Below are 12,851 nucleotides of genomic sequence, written 5' to 3' on the forward strand. Positions count from 1 at the left end.
GTGATTGCATAAGAAAAGTTATTATAGTCATATTTATAAACACACTAAATCCTGTTGTCCATTTTATCATTGGAATGATTTCTACTCTATATCCTGTGTTGAAATAAAGTCTTAACTTTGAAACAATATTTAGGAATATATTTTAATTTTTAAAAATATTTTACATAATAAGAAAAATAAATTCAGTTAATAAAACCAATAAAAAATAAATTTCTAATTTCATTCAATAAATTATCTGAGTATGAATGAATTCAGAGCATATATTTGCATTCTTATAGGGTTTTAGATTCTTATGCTTACCTATGATAAAAATATATGTTACTTTAAATACCCCGATTATGACAGGGATACTGGCAAAGGTACACATTACTGACTCTACAAAGTATAGAAGGTAAGTGTCATGCATAAGCCTTTTAGGGAAATATATTGTTATTGTTATTTTTCCATAAAATTCAACTTTAGGCTTTTAATGTAAGATCAGTTCTACTATTTTACCACATCTGACTGGCTACTATCTAAAACTTGGATTCCCATTTAGTTATGAGTCAGTTTCATCAATTAGTTTAGGCAGGAAGCTCAGTCAAAATAATTGGGTTTGTATAAAGATAGCCTAAATCAATAGGATGGAATGAGAGAGAGAGACAGAAACTATATTTTTGGTATCACTGAATTCAGAACAGAGCAATAAATAATACATATTTTCTAACTTGGCCTTGTAGTTATGCTGGGGGTGGGGGAGAAAGGAGGCCACCAAATCATTTAGGAGGAGGAAATAAAGATCTAAAATTGTGGAGGTAGCTTATAGCAGAAAAACCTAATAGAAATATATATACATATTTATTATATATATAATTATATATATATATTATATATATATTATATATAATTATATATTTATTATATATATAATTTTATATATATATATATAAATAAATTTTGGAGGTCTAAGCTTACTCATTCTGATGAGTTGCAAAATCTTCTGAAGCCTTTATTCCTCTTTCTATAACACAGAGGGTCCAGATGTACTTGGAGAAACTGACATTTTATTCAAATGAGACAGCACAAAATAGTGAGAACAGTGATTAAATATTATGGCAAGTACAATTCTTTTCGTAAGCAAGTGAGGTAGGTACACTCATTGGCACACATGGGTTAATCCAAAAATGACTTTAAAAACTCTAATTTTTAGAGATATGTTCATAGTTTTGTATATGATATTTAAATAATAGAACTTTTTTTTTTTATCACCCCAAGGAACTAACAAGCTCTAAAGATCTCCATCCTAAATAAAACAACTGGAAAATGTTCCCTAAAGCATGTAGGCCATTAGATTTGTGACTGGTATGTGGCAATATAATCCCTATGCATCTAGGTAATGGGTTTTTATATATAGGTTAAATTTGGAGAATAAGAATCGTGAAATGTAAAAAAGAGGACTGAAAAGTATCCTACCACTTTTCTATCTGATTGTGTCCTTCCTTCCGCACCAAAAAACAAACAACAAAACACTTCGCTCTTTGTAATCTCTCTTCATCAAGGTAGTTTTTTGTCATTATTCTTAGTTTAAGTATGGGGACCCAGATTTCTTCTTCTAGGTAGTTTTTGAACTGCCAGAATAAACATGACTATTTCCTGATAGAAGTTTGGTCCAATATGTATTCTGGTTAACTCTAAGTACTCAACCTTTAACTTTAGTTTTGTTTAGCATTCCAGCTACTAAAAACATTGTTTCAAATTATAAGCATGGAGGGCATCATAATTATAGGTATTTCAAAAACAAATCCATTTTAACATTTATATCTCCTCCACTGCCAGACTTTTTTAGTAACGTGGAAATTCATCATTAGAATATTGTATGTTAAGAGTTGAAAAATAACTCTTAAAGTTTTTCCATTTCATATTTTCATTTTTCAAGGAGGCAATATCACAAAGACATTTTCTGGAATTTGGAAAAAAAAAGTTTCACATAAAAATATCTATCTCGGATTTTCAGGCTAGAGTGATGTTTTTATTTTTTAATTTTTTTTAAGATTTTATTTATTTATTCGTGAGAGACACAGAGAGAGAGAGGCAGAGACACAGGCAGAGGGAGAAGCAGGCTCCATGCAGTGAGCCCCGATGTGGGACTCGATCCCGGGACTCTGGGATCATGCCCTGGGCCAAGGCAGATGCTCAACTGCTGAGCCACCCAGGCGTCCCTAGAGTGATGTTTTTAAAGGATGTTGGTGCCAATGCAGGCATTTTAAAGAAGATACACATATATAATCTTTAAAGAAAATTTTAAATATATATATGTTATATAATTTATATTATGTATATAGTAAGTGGGTTGCGCTCATTGCTAAATTAGTTTAATGACATCATGTTGGTATAATCATGTTTGACTTTTAGCATTAATTCTACTTTCTTTGAATGCATCTATCTAAAATGAAGACAAGTGTTTCCTTTGTACAAGAATTGTTTTGACAGACAGCCACAGAAGATAGAGAAATCTTTCAATACATTTGGCTGGTACTTTTTACTATCCCAAATCCCTATTACTAGGAAGGAATTGAAGAAAGGGAAGTGTACGTTTCATATAAGATGTAAAAATTAATAGTGGAATCATGAAAACAAATTGATCATGATAATATATAGAATGGGGGGAAGATACAGAGACCCCTCACCATTGCAATCACTGTAGAAGACCAAATCATATTCAGTCCAGGTAACTTTAAATGGAGCCTATCTTTTTGGTATACCCAAGGCTCTGAAAAGAAAATGACAAGGCAAATAGTAAGAAATTAATGTCCTGGAACCAATACACTTGCAAACAAAAAATTTCTGATGTCTCCACCGTGAATGACAAGTTGTATTTAGAAAGTATTACCATAGTTAAGAATATGTTCACCATATCACTCATCCCCCCACTCTAAGATAGACTTCCTTCACTTCCACTTAAAAAAAAAATCACTTCCATCTTAATAATCCTAGCATTCTTAACACTTGAATTTTCTGTAATATTTGCATGTATCTCCCCATTCTTCAGGGTTTAATTATATCCACCCTCACACTGACAGAAGTTTCTTTAAATTATTTTAATACTGCAAGCATTTTCAGAGGACATTTGTTAGGAAATGAGAAGAAGATAATTATTTTTTAGAAGTATTATTTTGTCTAAAGATACTTTCATCTCTTCTTTAGGAAATACTAATTTGGATTTAGTCTTTTCCTAAATTTATGATTTGGGGTCCCCCCCCCTTTTCTTTCCCTCACTTACTCTGTTCACTGCAACTCACATTCTTTCTCTTGTTTTAACACACTGAAATTGTTCTTTGCTTCCACTGTCTCCTTCCATTCTTACCAGTTTTAATTTAAGCTTGAGAAAAGAGAAAGAAGAAATCTTGAAGATTACAAAGACTTCTTCAAAACAAAACTTTTACGTTTGTGGAATACAAAGAAACGCGGATTGCAGTTCATTCTTCTTTGAGGGGAGGAAGATTAAAATTTTGACATACACATGATTGCCATTTTTAGATGGCTTCATAGACGTATATATTTAACTGGCTATAACAATATGAACTTTGATTATTTGAAAATATGTTTCCCCATCTTATCAGACTCAGGAACTTAAAAGCGATTAGTTTTAGGTTTCTCAATCCCCTTTATTTTCAGAAAATTTGACAATTTAAAATACACTTCCTTTTAAGTCTTAATCCTTATCAAGCAATACTTTGATATGATATGACATTGTTATATGACACATTGGTTGATCCTAAGTGAATATGATTTATCCTTCACGTTTTGCTGTTAAGAGTTACAAAGATGTTTCCTTTTTTAGATGTGATGAAATCTAATAAGAACTGACATGCACATTAGCTTAACTCTATCAAAATCAATATAAACCAAGAAAATAAACAATGTGGAACTAGAAGGACAAGTGAATATGTGTAGATTCAACACAAGCATATATGTTAAAGTACTCTTCCGTTTCAAAAAAATGGAGTTTATGCTCATAAACTTACAAAACAAAGAGCAACACAGGTAGAAGGTAATACAACCATTTCTAGCTATTTCCTACAGTTTAAGAAGACACCCATTACCCAAGATATATTTGGAGAACCTGAAAGTGATTTCTCATTTTCTGGCATGAAGCTAGCTCCTGCACTACAAAACACACCTGTGTAATTCACATGCCTATTTTATTCTTCAAGGACAATTGACATAAGCCTGTGCAGAAAGCTACATCTCATTAACCTCTTTCTTGAGTTTATATTCCCATATCGTCTGTTTCAGCATTTCACTGAGGAAAGTTTGTCATAATGCAGCAGCACTTTCTTTTTTAACTTTAAACATGATTTCTTCCCCCCCAACCCTTTTTTCCCCCAACAGGACCCACCCTTTTTACTTTTGATAACGTGAGCTCCTCTCTAACAGTTAGGCAAGTTTTGTTAAATATATATAATAGTGACAAAGTGTTGGTCTACAACTATTTTTACTTGTACTATCTTATAATAGTACTTTTTATCCTGACATGGTGATATATGACATTATTTCAGTTCTAGGAAAAAGTAACAATCCTTTCCCATATGCCCTGTTTATATCTTAGGATGTTCCTCTTCCTCATGGAACTAAATTTGCACCAAATCGCAATCCTTTGAGATACTTAGTTTTCTATCTCAGGAGAAAATTGGAGGTCTATATATTCTCTTCAGGTATTCATTCTAATCATTGCAGTAACAACTCTCTCCCTCGTAAACACATTCAAAATCACTAAGGACTTAGCTCCAGATGAGGTCAAATTTGCAGAGACCGGGGACTCAGAAAAAGCCCAAGAGCAGGAGTCTGCAGTGCCATTATATTTGGCTAGCTCACAGGGCTGAAAAGCTTCATTCTGCTCATCTGCTCTGGTCCAACTTCAAAGATTCTTCCTAAGAAAGGTTGAGAGCTGATTGTTCCAGATCAAAGACATCATCATTTCAAGTTAGAGCTATGTGCTTCCATTTTATCAGTATAGTTTTCGACTATTCCACACCAACTTCAAGGCAAGTTAAGACAAGTTTAGAAGCTATATGGTTAGGTGGCAATGATATGTTTAAAAGATGATCACTCAGTAAATGTCAGATTTTCTAAAGGAACTAATATCAGCCTCACTACTGGTAAAGGAAATGTGTGAGCACATTATAAAGCCTGTAATCTGGTTGCCAACAGCAGGTTGGATAGAAACACTACAATTCATTCTCCTGTTCTTTCCTATAATGAAGCAATAATTTTTAGTCAATTCATAATTCGCTTCATATGAACGCAGTCACTAAATCTCCCAATGCAATATTTTGCCTATTTACTTGACACTGAAATCCAGGATCCTTGCTATCTTTGTTACTTCTCTTTTTTTTTTCTAACTAAACATCATTGACAACAACAGCAAACCAAAATATTATCAGTCAGTGTGAACCACACACACACACACACACACACACACACACCTAGATCTAAGATACTCCTGATTTTACTCTAGGGAGTTAACCATTCCAATGCCGGCAGCCCAAATATTCATTTGTCTTTTTTTCTCCCCCCCCCCTTTTTTTTTTACCCCCGTGCAACTGTTGTCAAAGATTGTCAAACTTGCACAGGGATTCCTGGGTTTCCAGATCAAAAGTTTACACGATCTAGGTGTATTAACATTCCCACCTCCTGTCTCCTCTGCTCCCCATACGCGTCCCCACTCCAACTTCTTCCACCCGTCAAGTATTTGGGGAAAAAAAAGAAAAACCAGACAACCAAGCAACTGCAAGACGCCAGGGGTGGGTAAACCTCTCTTGGTACCGTGAGCCGGGCCACAGACCTTGGGAATCAAAAAAGTCAAGTTCCAGCAGGTGCCCGAGGCCAGCAGCTCCCTGGAAGCCTGGCGCTGGGGCTGGGGCGCGCGCCCGGAGGGGTCCCCAGGGCCTGGGCGCCGCAGGTCGGGGCTCCCCGCAAGGGGAGCGCAGGGCACACACCGCCCGGGCGGGGAGCCCGCAGCAGCGCCGAGCCGAGAAGTCTCGGAAAAGCCCATCCTCATCCCAACGTCTGCAGCGCTTGGCTTGCGCGGGCAAGTCCAAGGGGTCCCAGTGGGGACCTCGCGGGGACCAGGTCCGGGGAGGCGGGGGGGGGGGAGCACCGGGCTGGGACGTGGCCCGCCGCCCCTCTCCCCCACCCCCCGCCAGCCAGAGCCCAGGGGCCCCCAGCGCCGAAGTTTCGCGCTCGCTCCGCCACCGGCATCGCCCAGCCGGAGAGCCGAGGCGGCGACGGGGGAGCCAAGAGCCAGGTGTGCCCTTACCTCGGTCGGCTCCCACAGGCAGCACCTTGGCGACAGGCAGTAATCCCGAGACCGTGAGGACGGCGAGGACAAACTCGGACATCGTGGTCGCCCGGGGAGGAAGCCCGCGTTGCAGACTGCTCCGCGGCGCCCTCGGCCCGGCGGCGGCGGCGGCGGCGGCTCGCGGCCCCGACCCGCGCGGCGTCATTTACAAATGTCACTGGAGATGCTTCGGCTCGAGGAGCCCGGCCGGTCCGCCTCCTCCTGCCTGGAGCAGGATGTGGAAGGTGGAGGGATGCGCGCGTGAGACACGGGGAGGGAGAGGGAGAGCGAGAGCGAGAGCGAGAGGGGGTGAGCGCCGGCGAGCGCTCGTGTGTCTTGACTTCTCAATGCAGGGTACGTCTGATGTTACATCACGCGCGGAGGGGCAGCGAGAGGTGCCAGCGCAGGGGGATGCGCCGGCTCATCCCGAGGCCGCCACGCACCCCTTCGTGGTCCGCAGGGACCCCGGCTAGGACCCCGGCTGAGGCATTTCACACGACCGGGAAACACCGGCGCGAGCCGACAGCACCGCCCATCACCATCGGTCTCGGTCTCCTGGAAGAGGGAAAGTAACTCCGGAGCTGCCTCGGGGGCGATCTGGGTCCTGAGCCAGCGGGGAGGCTCCTGCATCGGGCTGAGCCAGCCAGGCGCCGGGGCAGCTCTGCATTTAAGAGCCGGCTCGGAATCAGCGGCTGCGGCGCTGCGTGCTTCCCCGGGCAAAGCAGGCTTGCTCCCGTCCCTCCCTGGAAGCTTCACTTCCCGGGGAAGGAGGGACGAGCCGAGCAGCTGAGCTTCTCTGAGGCTAATGGTATCCTCTGCTCAGCACACAAGCGCGAAGCGTTCTCGATTGCTCCTTTAACTTTTGTGCTGAGTAGCACCTGGGGACAGAGATGCAAAATATAGTGACTCAGCAGAAACAAAACCCAAAAACAATCCTCAAAGTCATCACCCCTTGCCTGAGAAGAGACAGTGGATGCAGAGAGGTCCCTAAGCAGGGAATCATAGAGCAAAGGATTGGCACTTTGCTTGCAGTGGATTTCTCTCTTTTCTCTCTTTAAAAGGGGTCCTCTAACCATTTTAAACCTGTGTTGAGGTTTTTTTTTTTTTTTTTTTGTTACTGTTTTTTTTTTTCTCTTTCCACATAGTGCAGTTAGAGTTGAAAAACTTTCCCAGACCTTATGAGGCATGACCATGGATCAGTGGAAAAATAAATAAATAAATAAATAAATAAATAAATAATAAATAGATAAATAGTTGTTCGTACGACCACTTGAGTTTTCAAATACGATCACTCAAAAACTCAGAAATCTTAATAGTTGAAGGCGTATTTTTTTCCCTTCTAACATCAATAATTCTTGCCTGAGAAGTAAGGTTGAAAAATGTTTCATATTTGCTTTTTTGAAACTTGAAAGGGGTGTAAAGGAAACTAAGAAACAGGATGACTGAAAGGCAAAGGAAAGATACCATAAAGCCCGCTGTGCCATTTACTGGTTGAAACAATACAGATGAATGCCCGCACTGCGAGCTAGCTGTTTATGAGACAAAATCATCCAGAAACATATTTGGATGCTCCTTAGAAGCCACTAAAATTAGACTGGATCAAAGAACAGAGAGGTGACTCCTAAGGGAAATCGCCAAGAATATGTGAAATTTGCCATATTATACTTACACTGTGATTATAAAATATGCCATATTGTATATTTTAAATTTGACGTTCCCTTGTATACCAAACAGTTTAGTATCTTCAAAAAGAACCGCTTCCACCTTTAAAAGTGTATGTTTTATTTTCTTCTAACGTTGTTAGGTGTGTAATTTCACCTAGTTATTTTAACTGTTTCACAAAAAGATGTATCATATAGGAAATATAAAAAGGCATTTTTTCCTATTTTACTTCATACTAAGAATTCACAAACTTTGAACTAAGTGGCCAAGTTCAAAGAATGTGGGGCTACAGTAGGGTAGGAAGGGTAGATTTAGAATGAATCTCAAAGTAACAAATACTTTCTCAAGCGTCCACAAACCTCTGCATTCTATGAAATATTTATTCTTTCGTTGGGATGAAGTAAGCAGGTATCTTTCTGACATGATCCCATTCAGTCAACTAGGAGGTCAGCCATTAGGAAATCTATATCCACTTAAGTCTTGGCAATAAAACGAGGAGTGCTCACAAACCATGCTAGGGACATCCAGATTCGGCTTCTTCTATACTATTACCACCAATTACCTCCTATCTCAAAATTGCGAAGTAGAAGAAAGTGGCCAGGGACAGAACAGCCAAAGACTTACCATGTACTCATGTTTTATGACTGAAAATCAGTGACTCATTCACTTCTGCAATATATGTAGCAGCCCTGGATTCCACGGTCAACTCTCAAAAGGGAAAAGTATGAAAGATAATCAGAGAAGTGAATACCCAGAAGATTTTGTATTCTACTGTATATTCTAAATATGCTACATTCTAAATACGTAGTACCTCCTAATAATAAAACTACTAAGTAAATTAGGCAGAGTAACAACCGTATGATCTCTTTTACATCATCTGCTTTGCTTTTTAACTGCCCTGAATAGAAGAAAATCAAGGATGCATTGTCCACACATTGTGACCCGAATAATACAGCAAAACAAAATTCCTTTTTAGTGATCACCAATCAATTTACTATATGTGAATGACACATGACTCAAAATTGTGTTGTAAAATAGTGGTACTAATTGTGGAAGGTTAATTACTAAGTAATGGGTAATATAATATACAAAAAAATATAATATACAAAAAAATAGTGTAAGAATGAAAGGTGATGGCTTGTATTTAGCGTCAACCATGAGTTATTCTATCTATAAAATAAAATTTGGGACTTATTTTAGAAATGTGAATAGATGTTACTAGCAAAGACCTAATGGTATAAAAAGTCTTCACAGTAACTGGGTAGAAGAATGGTATGTTTCAGCGGTCAAATGCACATAACCTATGCATTTGATGCATATCAAGCAGGTTTTTTAAAACAAAATTTTTTAAAACAAAAATTATAATAATGTATAGTTTCATACCACAAAACCATAATATGTAATAAACAGATTCAATATTAAAATTAATAGATACACAGTTATTTATAATAGACACATGGTCTAAAACTGATATAAGGCCAGTGTCAAAATAAAATTGGATAAAATTATCTCACATCAAATCACTTGCATATTGTAGTTCTTCCTTGAAAATGACCAACTCATGGAAAGAGAGTTTTTATGAGAATCTAATGAGGTCGATAAAGGTATAGACCAAATTAGAGTTTTAAAGTTGCATATTTTTCCAGGTTTCAAGTGACCATGGAATTATAAATAACTATATAAATAAAAGGGAAACATAAGTATAATTTTCTATGAAATACTTTTATTCCTCATTATATATACTTTAGTGTAAAAGAAAATCAATAAAGTATATTATTAGTGAAGAGGGAATAGCAAGAGTTACTGTTCAAATTCTGTTTGTTTCTACAGCCCATTATAATTTCTTCATTCTAATCAGAGTTATTAACACTGACAAGTTAAATAAATTAATTCATCAAACTATAGAATGTTATGAAATCTTTCATTGAGATAAATTAAACAAAGTAGAACCAATCATTCTTACTTTCTGGTCCAAAACAACCCACGAATATTAATTATCAGTTGGTGGTAATCTTAATACTTCCCAATTAGACCCATGCTTTGCACACATGTGATCAAACACAAGATTCCATTCCTACTAATTTGATTATTTCCTTTGCGCTCTTGGTTTTCTTACCATAGATAATAACAAGTCATGTACTACACACCTGAAAGTCGTGTTAGGGGGAGGGTGTGTGTCCGAACAAACCAAACCCGACAGTGTGTCTCCAGAAGTGATGTGTGTAAAGGAGAGTTGGCCTGAGAGCCAGGTTGCTAGGATTTTCTGCAGCTATCATTCCAAGGGCTGCTAAAGTGCTTACCCTGCCTTTCCACACAGAAAAGTTGCCAGGCAGCTGCAGACACGGGATGAGAAGGGAAAGGAAGGCAGGGGGTGGGGGTCAACTGAGAACTGTTAAAGAAACATTATTAGTGCTTAAAATTGAAATAGAGCTACTCTGGACAAAGCCACTAAGAAAAGAACTTTAGATTCATTTTATTTCTCAAACTACAGCATTTCAATGCACATTTTTTTAACCGCTCTCCTTCAAAAGTGTGCTATACCTGTTGGATAGCATGCTGTTTCAACTGAGACATAGGGATTCACTTGAGATAAATAAGATTTTGGTGCAACTTTAATTCCCACTATTTGAGAAGTATTAGTAAGTATGTACACCTGAGAAGAAAATGAAGCACGATGCAAGTCCCCGATTAAACCTAGAAAGTAAATGTATTTCCGGGCAAATTAAGTTTTTCTCTTTGTATAAGGCTCAACTTACCTTTACTGTCATTATCTCTAAACACATTAAGGTTCCTATATTACAGTGAAGAGCACAACTGATAGTCAATTAGAAGTTCCAAAGGGTAAATAATAAAAGTTCTTGATACTGATTTGATTGTTTTACATGTTCTCATTTGACAAACTTTTGACAATAGGAAGGAAAGGAAAAGAGTTTTTACTGACTTAGACAACCCTATCAGGCAACAACTGACTTTCATAATAATAATGTAGACTCAAGAGACAAATCCTATGTTGTTTTTTGGGTTTTTAGAAGTTACAATCAGCAATAATGCAATCCACGTTTGTGTGGAGGAGGGGAATTCACAAATGCCAAAAGTTCATCAGACCCTTTTCACTGTAATCGTGTGGCAATAGCTTTCAGGTTCAGGTTAGTTGCTGGCTATAAGGCTTGTTGCCGTCAGCGCTTTCTGACCTGACATACCTTTGGTCAGGTTGACCTCCACATCTCCATCTCCAGCTGCTAAAACAGAATCAGTGTGTCACTCTGGGGGCTGGTTGTCAGCGAGCCGTCGTCAGGATGCACTTTGTTTGGATGAGCCTTGAGATCTTTTTCTACCAAAATTATTGATCTACGTTGTCTCAGTCATCTCTCTGCTCCCTAATTTTAATTAGAAATTCCTAGGTTGTTGGAGCTGGAAGGGACGTTCAAATCATTTCTCCCAATTTACTACATTTTACAGATAAGAAAAGTTAAAGACCGGATAGGTGACTACTCTGAGGTCACATTATTTTATTAATATCAGAAACAGCCCTGAATAGTTTCCTGACTCTTTCCCATATTATGCAGAGAGCTTTGTTGATACTCCTCGAGATTTTTCCTAGTTCAGAGGAGCGGCAGCCCAGGGGGTTTGAATTAGTTCATTCCCTTAATAGCTGCAGATTATGTAACAGTCACTCCACTCAGCGCTGTGCAAAGAACTATATGGAAAATAGACATGGTCCTTGCACTAGCAGAACTTACACTCTAAATCAAATGTCATTTCTCTGCTGATGGGCTGACTTTCCAGGATCTTGTGGGAACCATGTTGCCGTGAGCCACAGGTATGACACATAAAGGCCCCCGCTGAGATCACCCAGTAAAATCAGGGCTGCCTCATTCTGAATAATTATCTTTACAAATAAACTTTTATGGAGAAACCTGAGACTTCTGCTAGAATTAGGCTCTGAGGAAGAAATCACAAAACATATATTCAGATAATCCTGGGTGTTGTCACCAGCGTTTAGCCAACCAGCACATCATATATCCTTTATCTAGAACTCAGTAGCAAGTTCAAAATGTTCAGAATTCAAAACACTTAGAAATGTTATGGGTGATCACTTACAGATTAATCAAAGCTTGTGAATTCTGCTGTGTGTTGTCGATTCACATAGGATCAGAAGACTGGAAAAAGGTTGGTTCAACTCTGATTCGTTTATTTTTATGATAGCTATTAGTTGGGACCCTTTTACACATTTAATCCACTCTATATTGAATAATTTCCTACTTTATATCCAAATGATATTTTTCTTGTTTACTTTATGTAGAGTCTTCACCGTTTCACAATTTTTAACCTCCTACCAATGTAATCATTTTGCATGGGCTTTCCCTTACAATTAGTACTCTGAGACAATTTGTCTTACTGCTAATGACTTTTTACTTCTTCCCTTGACATTGTTCAGTCTTTCCTATATCTGCTGTTCCTTGGTCCTTCTGCCATGGAGCACATTTCTACATCCGAAGTAAATAGGATAATGCAAGGACAAGGACAGAGATTAGGTATAAGCAAGTGACAGAGAACTGAGAAGATGGGATACAGAATTACAGAATTACATTAATTGCAACTTATGTGTACTTTAACAAAACAGATTACTGTTAAAATGGAAAAAGTACTTTGGACCTACTGTATCCTTGGCCAAGTTTACTGAGTGAGGTATTTGTTTGCTTACTTGCTTGCTTGTTTGGTTTTTACTTTAAGGAGAGATGGTTTTGCTTTGTTTTGCTGAGTATTATAAGAAGAGTATTTTTTCTATTCCTTTATTAGAAATCCATTCCTTTTTTTATTCCTTATACAGTAAATTTAAAAATAAAAACAAACAATAAAGAGAAGTCAA

The 12,851-nt window shown here is 38.2% G+C and overlaps 1 protein-coding gene across 1 annotated transcript in view; it reads right to left on the reverse strand.

The window, feature by feature from the left end:
• Window positions 1-6,400, reverse strand: part of LOC129495604 (low-density lipoprotein receptor-related protein 1B) — a 1,831,349-nt gene extending 1,824,949 nt beyond the window's left edge. The window contains exon 1 of the mRNA XM_055303278.1: window positions 6,299-6,400. Coding sequence (XP_055159253.1) covers window positions 6,299-6,380 — 82 coding nt within the window. The 5' untranslated portion in view covers window positions 6,381-6,400. The remainder of the gene's footprint in view (window positions 1-6,298) is intronic.
• Window positions 6,401-12,851: the final 6,451 nt, after the last annotated feature.

This window comes from Nyctereutes procyonoides, unplaced genomic scaffold, assembly GCF_905146905.1.
Source record: "Nyctereutes procyonoides isolate TBG_1078 unplaced genomic scaffold, NYPRO_anot_genome, whole genome shotgun sequence".
Classification (NCBI taxonomy): domain Eukaryota; kingdom Metazoa; phylum Chordata; class Mammalia; order Carnivora; family Canidae; genus Nyctereutes; species Nyctereutes procyonoides.